At 44.0% G+C, this 14,738-nt stretch overlaps 1 protein-coding gene across 1 annotated transcript in view; it reads right to left on the reverse strand.

Moving 5' to 3' along the window:
* DOCK2 (dedicator of cytokinesis 2) overlaps positions 1 to 14,738 on the reverse strand; it is a 467,146-nt gene that overhangs the window by 290,783 nt on the left and 161,625 nt on the right. The window contains exon 26 of the mRNA XM_010854580.1: positions 4,894 to 5,042. Within this exon, the coding sequence (XP_010852882.1) occupies positions 4,894 to 5,042 (149 nt within the window). The remainder of the gene's footprint in view (positions 1 to 4,893; positions 5,043 to 14,738) is intronic.

Below are 14,738 nucleotides of genomic sequence, written 5' to 3' on the forward strand. Positions count from 1 at the left end.
TATATATATATATCTCAAGACCTAAGCTCAGGCAGACAAACCTTCCTGAATCATAAGCCACCCAGGGTTACAGTGAAGAAGGTAGTAATAGGAAAACATAGCTTCCTCATGCCAGGCCTGCTGTGCTGGGCTGTAATCACACAAATAATGACAACCTATTGAAGACAAGCATTCTTTCCCATTCCTCAAACACACAAGGTCTCCCAAAAAGGAAACTCGGCAACCTGCACTGTAATTACTAAATTTCCACACGTGGCTCTGACCCTTGGCAATGGTTCAGGAGGTAGGTATAGCCCATGCTTGAGATGGAGAGACAGGCTATTCCATGGTGCCAAGAGAAAGTCAGTTTAAAAATAGATGGCTATGTTGTTATCAACACAGAGGATCCAAGCAACCAGAAGAAAAATCCAGGGCATTTACTCTAGGAGTCTTTCTCAGTTTTTTTCTTCGAAATTTCCAACTTTGAGAAGTTGGCGCCTGAAGAAACCAAAAGCACATCTGATGGTTTGGATTTTCAAAGTCAGATCTTCACACAGGCCATGTCCCCACTACCACATAAAAATGAGTTGATGAGCACAAATGACTGTGTTTGAAGACTGCCATTCTATGGTTTATTAAATGCCATATTGGAAGAGGAGATGGTTTATAGACTGGAAAGGGCTCTTCAATTAAGAAGGTAAAGAACTGAGGATGAGCCCAACTGTTCTTCCATTACTGGTGAATAGTGAAGATGAAAAAAATTAGGTCACATTAGAGCAGTGGCCCATACAGTGTAGTCCTTGGACCAGCAGTATCCATATCATCTGGGCATTTGTTAGAAAAATAAACAATCAGGCCTCGAAGCAGGAGGCAGATGCCTCCCACGTCCACCAAGTGAGCAACTGGAGCCCATTCCCTGCAGACACAAACTCCAAAATATCAACAGCAGGACAATCGAGGAAGGGGAGGGCAGGGCTTCCCTGACGGCTCAGTGGTTAAGAATCTGCCTGCCAAGGCAGGAGACACAGGTTTCCATCCCTGAGTCAGGAAGATCCCTTGGAGAAGGAAATGGCAACCCACTCCAGGATTCTTGCCTGGGAAATTCCGTGGACAGAGGAGACTGGTGGCCTGGCGGGCTACAGTCCACAGAATCACAAAGCACTGGACACAAGTGAACAACTAAACAACAACAACAACAGGACAACAACAATCAAGAGCTGAGGCTGGGCCCTGCCAGAGAAGAGGCCTCATATTTCTCATTCTCAAAGTCAAGGAGACCTTCCCAACTAGAGGGTTCCTGGGAGTCAAAAGAAGAGTGGTGCTAAGCTACCAATAGGCCTCTTCGCTGGAATCCATCTCGGCTGAGAGATGCGCACCCGCACAGACACACACACACACACGAGAGCACCCTGAGACAAGCCAAATAAGGACTCAGAACCCGGCAAATCAAAATGACTGACCAAAGGAAACCTGGAAGAAATTCCCCATGTAAGTGATTTTAAACACCACAAGGGAGTGACCCTCTCCGTGGGTCTGCCTGCATCTATCCACATGGACTATATTCCTTTCCTCCTAATAAACACTTTACTTGTTTCACTACTTTCTGTCTTTGTGGGAATTCTTTTCTGCAAAGCCAAAGGACCAGGGCCTTGTCACTGGCCACTGGCCTAGTGGCTAGGATTCAGACCTCTCACTGCCATGGACCAACCTCACCCTCTGCTGCTGCTGCTGCTAAGTCACTTCAGTTGTGTCTGACTCTGTGCGACCCCATAGACGGCAGCCCACCAGGCTCCCCCGTCCCTGGGATTCTCCAGGCAAGAACACTGGAGTGGGTTGCCATCTCCTTCTCCAATGCATGAAAGTGAAAAGTGAAAGTGAAGACGCTCAGTCATGTCCGACTCTTAGCGACCCCATGAACTGCAGCCTACCAGGCTCCTCTGTCCATGGGATTTTCCTGGCAAGAGTACTGGAGTGGGGTGCCATCGCCTTCTCCGTCACCCTCTGGCTCAGAACTAAAACCTGCTTCAAGCTGCTGCAGGCTGAGGCGACCCGAGATCAGCCCCATCCTCCAAAACTAATGATCAGAACCCTGTTGTCACAGCTCCTCCAGGTCACTGGGATGTACACTCATGTCTAAGATCTTTTGCATTAAAGCTGTGGTCCTCCACCCTGCTGCCTATTATCACCACCCCATGAGCATGCTATTGCGACACTCTGGCCAACGCCAGTCAACTGGAACCTGGGCACAACTGCTTTATAAAAAGTTTCTCCTGTCAGGCAACATGTAGCCAGAGTTGAGAGCTTCCATAGCCTGGAACAAGAGAGATTTAGATTAGATACTTTGGGGCTTCTGATTTTTGGTTTAACTCAAACTAATAATGGTTACTGAATGGATCTTCTTCGTGGAAGACAACGTTTTTGAGAAGAGGAAGGAGAGATTCCTATCTTCATGAGCTGGAGAAGTTAGACGTGAAGCTCGCACATGGTGCCAACACTGTACCAAACCCAGTGGTAGCAATACTATTCACCCACTCACCAGCAAAGACAGCTGCTCATTCTGGGAAAGAGGTGGGTTAGTCCCGGGTTCAGAAGTCATTACCAAACCCACACACTCAGAGGCCCTGGAGAGTGGCACTCCGCCTCCCACACACCTCAAGGCCAGCTGCCACAAGCCCCACGGGGGCCCTGGGCCTCCCACACACTCGTTGGCTTTGAAGCCCCAAGCACTTGGGGTGTGTGAGACAGCAGCCCCTTGTCACCGGTGTCCAGGGTTACCCAGTGGACAAAATGATGACAACTTGTCAGGATAGAATTCCAGGGGCCCACTCCCCTGGCTCAGGCAGAGCCTAGCATTGCTGCTTAACAACTGATTTGTGAACTGGGGCCACCCCTTTACCCAAATCAGGAAATTGGCAGAACACGTGATAAGTGTGTCCTCAAACGGGGGTACCCTAGCGTAAGCCCAAGTATCTGGAATTTTTCCCTATAAAAAGGGACCTGAGCACTACTATATAAGAAACACTGGAAACTTTTTTTCAAGAGGAAGAAGCCCTATTCTCTGGGAAATTTCTGGAGATATAGTGTGCCAATCGTTATGCTTTTTACATTGTGAGAGTAAGAGCAAACATTCCCTAAATTCGTTTTAAAGATCAAATAGCAAAGACTGGAACCAGTTCAACAGCTGGCTAGTGAAAACATGCTGATGAAAACAACCCCGTCATCATAACATTCTCACAGAGTGAATTAGAGGTACTCAAGCTTTGGGGCATTATACTCACTCTCCCCACAAAAAAGACAGGATAGGAAAAGACAAGAGGGAAAAGACCATGCTTTTGTATCCTCAGGGTCTATAATTATGCAGACTTTGGAGTCTGACAAACTGGGTTCGAATTTTCAGCCTTCTATTTATCTGCTGTCTGGCCTTGAACTTTAAGTCTGTGAATTTCAGGTTTCCATTCGTAAAATGAGAATGATAATCTTTAGCAGTGATCAATGTGTGAAGAAAGAAGGCTTGGACTGCATTTAGCAAGTACTTACGGAATAGCAAATAAAGTACCATTGGTGATCATTATTTAATTATTCACTTCTGAATAGTGAAGTTGAAGCTTTCCTTCTCTTGAGAAGGCTTCCTTGAAAAAACGTTTACACACACACACACGCACAGAGTCTGTGTAGCTCCAGTTCCTAGGATGCATCTAGATTTTAGTCACTGTATTATATTGTCACTTTTTCTTTATATATTTATAGGTATTTTCTTAGGAAAAAAGATATGCCTTTGTGTGCCATGTGCCTGGCATATACCTAGTACATCATATGTACGAATGAATGAATGAATGAAGCTGGCTACATGCCTCATTCGCCTAGAAATGAGACAAGAAAAAACAACCAGGATGCTAAAAGTGGAAAAGACACGACAGAAGAGAGACATACTAGGAAACTGATAATAATGGTTCACTATTGGATATGAGCAGGAAAAAATACTGTTTCGCAGTTTTCTTATATAGTCAAACACAGATCCAATTCATCTAGAAAGCCCTTCTCAGTGAATCTGAAGGGAGGAGAGAGGATGGTCACACGAACACTCAGGGAAGACTTACTGGCTGTCTGGGTCTACCTGGCTCTGAGAGCAGCCCATCTAGGGACAGACACTCCTGGACGTTATTCAGGGATGAAGTAAGGTTGCAGACGAACCTGAGTCAACCATGAATGTTTATCTCCATCTTCAAGTCTCAAGAATTCTAGTCCTGTGTTTAATCACTGCTTCTCGGTCTTTACTGTTATCACACTCCATCTTCCTCATTGTCTTCTGCAGACTCTGCCCTTTGGAAGCCCTCTACTTACTCCCACCAAGACTTTCCGTTTGGGCTCAGGCTTGCCTAGCCTCTGAATGATGTCAAGCAGTAGACACTGGCCACTTCCCTAGCACCACCTTACTCCTCAGCCTACCTCTAAGATCTAGGCCTGAGCATTCTGTTCATCCATAAAGAGTCTTCACCATCTCACCACTGTGGGAGGTAACCAAGGAAGGAAAACCAAGGAAAATCAGCCCAGAAAGCAGGGAAGTGAGTTTTCTTGGCTATGTAGGCATAGCAAATTTTCCTCATTTCCATCCCTACAAGTCAGGGCTTTAATAAATGAACAATTCATCTAAAAAGTCTGCAATATGTCCATACCTACACCCTAAGAGGCCTATTCAACAAGAAATACGGTGACAAAATGCTACACGCTCAGCTCTAGTCCCCAAGCCGTCTTTAACAGATGGGGAGTTAGTCACTGGAAAAATAGGCCCGCTGAGCAAGCCATTGACTTTTATCTTTAGACTTCAAGTGCTATTCATCAGCATCAATATTTTAGAACTTAATCAACTGAGCGCTAGTCTGAGTTCAGGACATCTACATCATCACGAAGACTCACCGCGTCCTGACGGCTGAGGACTTCCAGAATGCTGTTGAGCAACTCGACACAGTACTTCTTCTCCTGAACCTGGTGTTGCATGTCGTCCTTCTGCTCCAGGAGCTCCTTCAGCTCCTTGGTAATGACAGGAAGCAGAATGTCCCGGCATTCTGGAATGAAGGCAGTTCAGAGGCATATGAGCTCGTTGGTTTGTTTTAGCTTCCTTTCTTTCTTTTCTAGATAATGTTTCATTACAGAGGCAATTCATGAATATATCCTTCTTGTAAAAAGGTGAATGTTAGAAATTAGGTTACCATTTTCTTAGAAAATTATTTACAATTCTGGCCCTTCTCCCAACACCCACTCTCAAGAAGCAACCAACCCGTTATTGTAGTCCATACGTGTGTATATACATATAAAAATGTATGTGTGTATATGTGGGTGTATACTGGTATAAAATATGCAGCATCTTTTTGATTTGGCTTTTCATTTAAGTAAACCATATCACACTATGATGATAATCCTTCAAGATCATTTTTTTATGTTTTACATATGCATGTATCAGTATAAAACATAGCATCGTTTTTGTTTTGTTTCCTTTTTATAAAAGAGGACTACACTGTACGTATTGTTCTGTACTTGTTTTAGTCACCAATGGTTTTTGGAGCTCTTTCTATGTTATCATATAGAGGGATCAACATTAAGTTTTTGCAGCTGTTTTACAGTATGGATATATTTGTTCATTTGTCATACCACTATTGATAGACATTTTTCACTAGCATAAATAGTAAAAAAAAAAATGAATTACTTCCCACTTCCTCATGCACCATGGCTTTCATTTTAAATAAATTAAAACCTTTGCAAAGAAGGGTAACTCTCTTGGCACTGCTGTCTCAGGAAATATCTGGAAGGTTCTGAAATCCTATGCAGCTTTCTTTCTATATTTCTCTTAAAACCAGCAAACCTTGAGGGAACTGAAAAATTCAAAAACATTTCAAGTCATCCCCACCTAGATGCTTCTAGCACTAATATGTGACTCATACGCAACAATTTTATTTTAATTCAATATAGCAAATAAGAGTTGAACATCTCTGATGTGGAAGGAGCTGTATTTCTGGATGTACAGGGATAATACATGGTTCTCACCCATTAGACACTTAAAACCTGACAGAGGGAGTCAGCAACAATGCAAAGAGCAAAGGCAGCAGACAGAGTCAGGTAAAGGCAGGGGGAAGGAGACACCATCTCTCATTCTGTCAGCCCAGGGTCCACACCTTCTTCTGGCACAGCATCCTGGTCTCACCCTGGGGAGCCAATCTGCAATGGAATATGATCCGAGAGATATTGTCACAAGGCTCCCTGCCTTCCTCTGGACAAGGGTCAAGTTCAGTTCAGTTCAGTTCAGTCGCTCAGTCATTTCTGACTTTGCGACCCCATGGACTGCAGCACGCCAGGCCTCCCTGTCCATCACCAACCCCTGGAGTTTACTCAAACTCGTGTCCATCGAGTTGGTGATGACACCCAACCATCTCATCCTCTGTCATCCCCTTCTCCTCCTGCCTTCAATCTTTCCTAGTATCAGGGTCTTTTCCAATGAGTCAGTTCTTCGCATCAAGTGGCCAAAGTATTGGAGTTTCAGCTTCAGCATCAGTCCTTCCAATGAATATTCAGGACTGATTTCCTTTAGGATTTACTGATCAGATCTCCTTGCAGTTCAAGGGACTCTCAAGAGTCTTCTCCAACACCACAGTTCAAATGCATCAATTCTTCGGTGCTCGGCTTTCTTTATAGTCCAACTCTCACATCCATCCATGACTACTGGAAAAATCATAGCTTTGACTAGATGGACCTTTGTTGGCAAAGTAATGTCTCTGCTTTTTAATATGTTGTGTAGGTTGGTCATAGCTTTTCTTCCAAGGAGCAAGGGACCCTATTTAGGATATCCCCTTGATTTGAACCTCGAGGAAAATTTAAAAACAGTAATTGCTGACACTGCTAATATACTGAGTGCTTACAATGTGCCAGGTGCATTTTAAGTGTCTTGCAAGAATTACCTCCATTAATGTTCCCAGTGCCTATAGGAGGCAGATAGATACTGTCATTTCTCCCCTTGTGCTGATGAGGAAACAGAGGACATGCCCCAGTCTGCGCACCATAGTAGGTGGTGGCCCCTGTCTGACTGCAGAGCCTGTGCTCTTAGCCACAAGACATAGGGTATTATCTCTCCGCGAGCTCACCTGTCTGCACAGGAGCGCCCCGGGAAGGCTGCCCATTGGCGGATGCTGCCTCCTCTCCCAGGGCTACTCTGAGTCTCCCCTCTCTGAAGACTGGTTCCCCAGCTTTTCCTCTTATTCTTGAACTACTCCTTATTATCCAAATGCACTTATTTTTACTTAAATTTACTAGAATAGGTTTATGTTGCTCACAGCCAAAGATTTCAACTGGCAGAGTTATTAAATGCCATGAGGGCTTCAGAAGAGAGAAATAATCTATGGCTGGAAGGTGCATAGAAGCTTCATAGGCTCTGACAGAATCACATCCCTTCCCTCAGAGCACCAAAATCAGTTTGTAATTAAATTCTAACCAGTGTAATTAATTAATGCCCATTCATCCAACCAAAGTGTAAGCTTCGTGACAGCCAAATTAAATCTCAAGTGTCCGACACAGTATCTGGATCTTAGTAGCTATTCAGTAAATCTTGGTGGAATGAATAAAAGAGGTGTCATTTGAAATGGTCACTGGTGAGTAAATAATATTGCCTTTGATAGAGTGGAGATTTAGAGAACAGAGAGTGATTTAGAGTACGTGGACCAAGATATGGTACATACATACAATGGAATATTACTCAAACATATAAAAGGAGAAAATGTGCTATTTGTAGCAACATGGATGCAACTAGAGAGTATCATACTAACTGAAGTCAGTCGGACAGAAAAAGGCAAACGCCGTATGACATCATTTACAAGTGGAATCTAAAATACAGCACAAATGAACGTATCCACAAAACACAGACAGAGAGAACAGACTTGTGGTTGTGTAGCACAGAGTCGGACACGACTGAAGCGACGCAGCAGCAGCAGATGTGTTGAATAAACTATTATATACAGGACAGATAAACAACAAAGTTCTACTATAAAGCACAAGGAACTATGTTCGATATCTCATGATAACCCATAATAGAAAAGAATATTAAAAAGAATACATGTATATAATGGAATCACTTTGCTGTACAGCAGAGATTGGCACAACACTGTAAATCAACTATGCTTCAATAAAATTTTTAAAAATAAATAATAGAGTACATGGACCTGGGTAAGGAGAACAGTCTCTTGGAAGTAGACTAATAGGAGATAATACTGAAAAGGAAAATTCTTAAATTCAATGGTTGGCATAAAGTTGTAGTTTGTTAGTCACTCAGTTGTGCCCAACTTTAGCGACCGCATAGACTATGGCTTGCCAGGATCCTCTGTCCATGGAATTCTACAGGCAAGAACACTGGAGTGGGTAGCCATTCCCTTCTCCAGGGGATCTTCTGGACCCAGGGATGGAGCCCAGGACTCCTGCATTACAGGCCAATTCTTTACCACCTGAGCCACCAGGGACGTCCTAGAATAATAGAAGATAATATTGAAAAAGAAAATTCTTAAATTCTGTGGTAGGCATAAGGTTATAGTTCTATGGAAAAAGAAAATTATAGGCAACAAAATTTTGATTCAGCTTTGTTCAGTACTATAGATGTAATCAAGGGTTACAGGTTAATGGTATTTTATTTGGACTTAAGAAATGGTTGGCCTAAGGACTTTTGAGAATACAAGGTGTTGAGTTAGCCATTATCCTTTGTTTAGAGAGATAAGAAAAAAGACTGTATAATATCTACATACTAATTACCATAAAATTTAAGTTAAATCTTTGCTTATCCCATATCTTGTCACCATAAAGTTGAAATTTTGTCCAAGTCTCTTTATTAAAGTGGCTAAAGAAATTTCCTGCAATGTTTACTTAACAATTCGTTACCTTCTAAAAGATGTTAACTTGTAACTTTGAAATTTTTTGTTTTTGCAGGAAATTGTATGTGTAAGAATGCTTGTTATATTGGGACTTTCTTGGTGGTCCAGCAGTTAAGAATCTGCACTACCAGAGCAGGGGTACAGGTTTCATCCGTGGATAAGGAACTAAGATCCCACATGTCACGAGGCACAGCCAATAAACACATACATAAAGGTCCACAGAAATGGGGTATCATTGATCCAAGACGGCATTTACCTAGTGTCCAAGTCTGAATGCAGATCAAAACCTAATTGTCATTATAAGCAACAAGAATCAAACAGCAACCTTTCTTTGCTATCAATATCCAGGTTAGAAATCTTCTTTAAAAATAAAAGAACGATGTTATAGGTAAAACTGAGTTCATTTGAAGTTGCAAACTCTTTGTCTTTGGCAGATGGGCCTCACCAGCTTCATGAAAATTAACTCTCTTCACTGATGTTGTCATAATTAAACCCCACCAAAAGAACTGTTCTTTCTTTTATTACATTAGGCAAGGATTATAAAGTCTTCCTGTTTGAAAAGCTTATTTTGCTTGTAAAATAAAAAGAGATTGCAATAAAGGAAATTTAAAACAACGAAAACCTTGTTCTTCCACAGTTCTCTGGGCAAAGGGAGTCATAAGAATAATTGTTTTTAAGGTGACTCACGTCATTGTGGGCTTCCCAGGTGGCACTAGTGGTAAAGAACCTGCCTGTCCATGCAGGAGACATGAGAGATGAAGGTTGGATCCCTGGAGCAGGAAGATGCCTGGAGGAGGGCATGGCAACCCACTCCAGTACTCCTGACTGGAGAATCCCATGGACAGAGGAGCCTGGAGGGCTACAGTCCATGGGGTCACAAAAAGTCAGACACGACTGAAGCAACTTAGCACACACACATTCCCCTGTAGCATATAGAACAGCTGGAGGAAGAAAAGGCCGAAGAGCAGAGACCAGAGAACATGCTACTGCAGTAGTCCAAGTGATGGCAAATGAGAATAAAACCGCTGGATTCTACCTCCCTGCATTCCTACCCTCTGACACAACATTCTTATTTTCTGTTGAAACTAAAGATTTGGCAAGAGCTTAAAGAAAGATCTGGAGAAGGAAATGTATGGTCTTGAGTTTAAAGCATAAAAAAACTATGTTTTAAAGCCCAAAACAACAGACATTTGTGATCCAAGATTTAAAATCATTTAAAACCTCTACATCTGTAAATGGGAATTCCCAGGTGGCTCATGGTAAGGAATCCGCATGCCAGTGCAGTAGACATAGTTTTGATCCCTGGGTCAGGAAGATCCTTTGGAAGAGGAATAGGCAACCCACTCTAGTATTCGTGCCTGAAAAATGCTATAGGCAGAGGAACCTGGCGGGCTACAATTCGTGGGGTCGCAAAGAGTCAGACATGACTGAGCGACTAACACGCACACAGGATCTACAGAAAGGAGATATGTAAAGGTAGACAAAGAGTTAGTCTATTGAGGCAACTAATTAACTCATTCCTCCACTTCACTTAGTCAGTCAGTCTACCATTTATTGAAGGTTCCCGAAGTGCCAGTCTCTATTCTTGGGTGGGGGAGAATGCCCATCACAGCAAGAAAGTCAACAGAGATAAGAGGCAGACTTAAGTAGACAAGAAAAAACTGATGCCTCTACTTTCTTGGAATGGCAACTGTCATTGGCCATAAAATAGAGCAGCAAAGTAGTGAAGGTCAGATTTTTCCTTTGAAATTCATTCTGGGAATTCCCTGGTGGTCCAGTGGCTAGGATTCTGCACTCCCAATGCAGGGGGTCCTGGTTCGATCCCTAGTCAGCGAACTGGATACCACAGGCCACACCTAAAGGTCTCATGTGCCACCACTAAGACCCAGCACCGCCAAATAAATAAAACAAGAATATTTTTTAAAGTTCATTCTGCTGGTATTCTAGTTGAGATACTTCAGCCAGATCTCCTTACAAAGATATGGGTGTAAGGGAAAGGGCCAGTTGAAAGATTTTAGGTGTTAATGAAGACCTCCTTGAGAAGTACCAGACTTTACATTCTACTTAAAATGGAGCTAAATTATTAGATTCTCATGAAAAAATACAACAGTGAGTTCTCCATCCCTAGAAATATTTAAAAAGTAGGTAGCTTAGCTGCTCCTGAGGACTTCCCTGGTGGCTCAGATGATAAAGAATCTGCCTGCAATGCAGGAGGCCCATGTTCAACCCCTGGGTTGGGAAGATCCCTTGGAGAAGGGGACGATGACCCACTCCAGTATTCTGGCCTGGAAAATCCCATGGACAGCAGCCTGCCAGGCTTCTCTGTCCACAGGATTGCAAAGAGTCAGGCATGACTGAGCAGCTGCTTCTGAGAAGGAATGATGAACAGGTATTCAAAGTATCAGATGCAGGGTTAACAAAATGATAGTTAAGTCCTCATCCAAAACTCTATGATTCATAAAACAGAGTTTGAAAGGAAGGGGCAGGAAGGAAGGTATATTTGCTAGGTGGAAAGACAGTGGATGTTTGCCTTGTTTACGAACCACTGAAGTTGTGGGAGCTCCAGACCAGGCCACAACAGAATCAGTGGTTTTTCAATCTGAAAGTCACCTACTTTACAGGTTATCAAACCCAGCATCCCCACAAGATGAGGGCCCTTGGTTCTGAGAGTCAGCAAGATTTTAGCTGAGGAAGCCATTAATAGTGTGACCTGCTTTTCAGAAAGTACTTTGTCTTCTCATTAACCATGATTTCTCAGAAACGTCTGGCTCCTCTGTTTTGAGATGAAATAATTTTTCTCATTTGTAATTGGAGCTGTGAAATCATATTAGTCTGTAAAGCCTCAGGAAGCAGTATTTCTAAATTGTGACTTGATTGTGAAGCAAACAAACAGAAATGATTTAAAAGATAAATATTGCAGAGCCTTAAACCAATGTTTATATGAAGGGGCAATGAGCATCAGAGACCTGCAAACCCAGCCTGGGAAACTGAGCCCAAACAAGGCTGGAGGTCTGCCATCAGGTGACAACAAGTTCAAATTGTAATTCAGACCAGGCACTTAGGAACCTGCAGAGCTACTCAACTCTGTATTGTCACAGAAAGGAGTTTTCTTTTGTCAAAGTAACTTGCAGAGACAAAAATGCAGTGTTTCTGGGCTCTGAATTCTTCCTTTTCAGAGAAAGTTTTATCCTTTGGCAGAAGGTGCCATTGACTGAATTCATAAGTCTCTTGAAGTGTGATATGTTTTTGCAATAATTTCACAACTCAGGGACACTTCAAATAAGATGGCCTTTTTCATCGTCTCCTTCTCCCCACTATCAGCTCCATGGAAAGATCAAAATGGATCCTTTGTCCATTTTGGAAAACCACCCTGAGGTGCATCAGGCCACAGATATACCTGTGATCACAGCCACAGCTGCAGCCCCAGAGGAAAATGCTCCTAAGGAAAACATCTGAACTTGCTGTCTTCCCCCCACGAGCCCGCTTCTTCTCCTGTGCTCACTCTGAGCAAAGACACACCCAGGAACACAGTCCACCAAGCAGACTTGATTTCTTCTTCTATCCCCAACATCTTCTCCACTGAGAAGTCAAATCCATCTAACCCCTGGGCCAACTTCCTGTATGCTCTGTTCCAAGTCTCCCAAATTGATCCCCTCTTCCAATTTCAGCAGCAGGAATTTCCCAAAACTCAAACCTGACCACGGGACTCCCCTCCCTGAGGAGCTTCGGTAGAGCCTCTCCGAGGGCCTGCAGGTGAGTTTCACACACGCTTCGGCAGAGCTGAAGGCCCGCAATGGGCAGACATCACTCACCCCTGCACGCCCCCCCTCCCATGCCACTCCACCATAGCCTCGCCACCCCTCCTGCGTCTCAGTTTTCACACATTGTTTTCTTTGTCCAGAATGTACTTATCCCATCCATCTTCACCTGACCAACTCCTCCTTGCCTCTGAGGTCTTAACTTAGTTGCCAAATCCCCTATGTCAACGTTTGTGACACCCCAACTCTGACTGGGGTAACCCTGTTCTCTGCTCCTGTAGCACCCGGGCTAGACTTGTGTCTTCCCATTTCTCTACTATGTGACCATGTCTATGTAACAGGACAAACAATGAGATTCTTATTAATATCCCAGAAATGAAGCTGAAGCCCAAAGCTGAGGACAGAATAAGCCCCACATTCTGAATTCAAATTGTCTCCAGTAGTTGTGGTATACCACCATCTCTCATGCACAGTTCAGTTCAGTTCAGTCGCTCAGTCGTGTCCGACTCTTTGCGACCCCATGAATCGCAGCACGCCAGGCCTCCCTGTCCATCACAAACTCCCATTGTTCACTCAGACTCACGTCCATCGAGTCAGTGATGCCATCCAGCCATCTCATCCTCTGTCGTCCCCTTCTCCTCCTGCCCCCAATCCCTCCCAGCATCAGGGTCTTTTCCAGTGAGTCAACTCTCATGCACAGGTATAGTCAAAATCACTGCAGATGGTGACTGCAGCCACGAAATTAAAAAGATGCTTGCTCCTTGAAAGGAAAGCTATGACAAACCTAGACAGTGTATTAAAACACAGAGACAGCACTTTGCCAACACGGGACTATATAGGCAAAGCTATGATTTTTCCACCAGTCATGTATGGATGAGAGAGTTGGTCCATGAAGAAGGCTGAGCACCGAAGAATTGATGCTTTCGAACTGTGGTGCTGTGGAAGGCTCTAGGGAGTCCCTTGGACTGCAAGGAGATCACATGAGTCAACTCTAAAGGAAATCAACCCTGAATATTCATTGGAAGGACTGTTGCTGAAGCTGAATCTCCAATACTTTGGTGACTTGGTATGAAGGGCTAACTCATTGGAAAAGACCCTGATGCTGAGAAAGATTGAAGGCAAAATGAGAAGGGGAAGGCAGAGGATGAGATAGTTAGATAGCCTCACTGACTCAAAGAACATGAATTTGAGCAAACTCCAGGAGATGAGGGACAGAGGAGCCTGTCTGGCTACATTCCACGAGGTCACCAGGAGTCAGACACGATTTAACAACTGAACAACAACATCATCCCTTGTGGTCTTTTCAGAGGTACCGGTTCAGTACCAGGCTTCCCTGGTGGCTCAGTCGGTAAAGAATCCACCTGCGATGGGGGAGAGTAGGTTCGACCCGTGGGTTGGGAGGATCCCCTGGAGGAGGATATGGCAACCCACTGCAGTCTTCTTGCCTGGAGAATCCCCATGGACAGAGGAGCCTGGTGGGCTACAGTCCACAGGGTCACACAAAGTCAGATATGACTGAGCGACTAAGCACAGTTCTGTACCAGTCCTATACTGACCTGTATACACCTCATCTCAGAACTGAGGGAGGGTCTACAGAGGCCTTTGGATAAAAAGCAATGCCCATAAAAAAGAAGGTATGACCACTCCTCCGTGAAGCTAAGGTAGAGGGAGCAAGAGCCAGAAACATCACACGTGAACATATGAAGATGAGCCTGGCCCCTTCCAGCCCTACTAGGGACATGTTTGCTGATCTTCCATCCCAGGTACACCCCGCTTCCACCAGCAGAATCAAGAGACTTGAGAACATTCAGGACTCCCTCTCTTTGGGGAGAAAGGTTAAACACACGAGGTATCTATATCAGGGCCTCAGTCCCATCCTCAGTGTGGTTACCCCATTTCTCAGTCTGCCTGTGGCAGCCTTCACTTGGAATTTCACTCCACTCAGAGCCAGCCCCTTACTTTGTCACCTGCGTAGGTTAATGGACTCTTCAATCCTGTTCGATTTTTCACAGGCTTTAAGGTGAAACTCGTCCTTCTTCGGTCAAGTTCCTATTGACTGAGAGGCAAATTCAGATCAGCTCATCCCTCTTGGGGGACTGTG

Source organism: Bison bison, unplaced genomic scaffold, assembly GCF_000754665.1.
Source record: "Bison bison bison isolate TAMUID 2011002044 unplaced genomic scaffold, Bison_UMD1.0 scf7180017864343, whole genome shotgun sequence".
NCBI classification, from domain to species: Eukaryota; Metazoa; Chordata; class Mammalia; order Artiodactyla; family Bovidae; genus Bison; species Bison bison.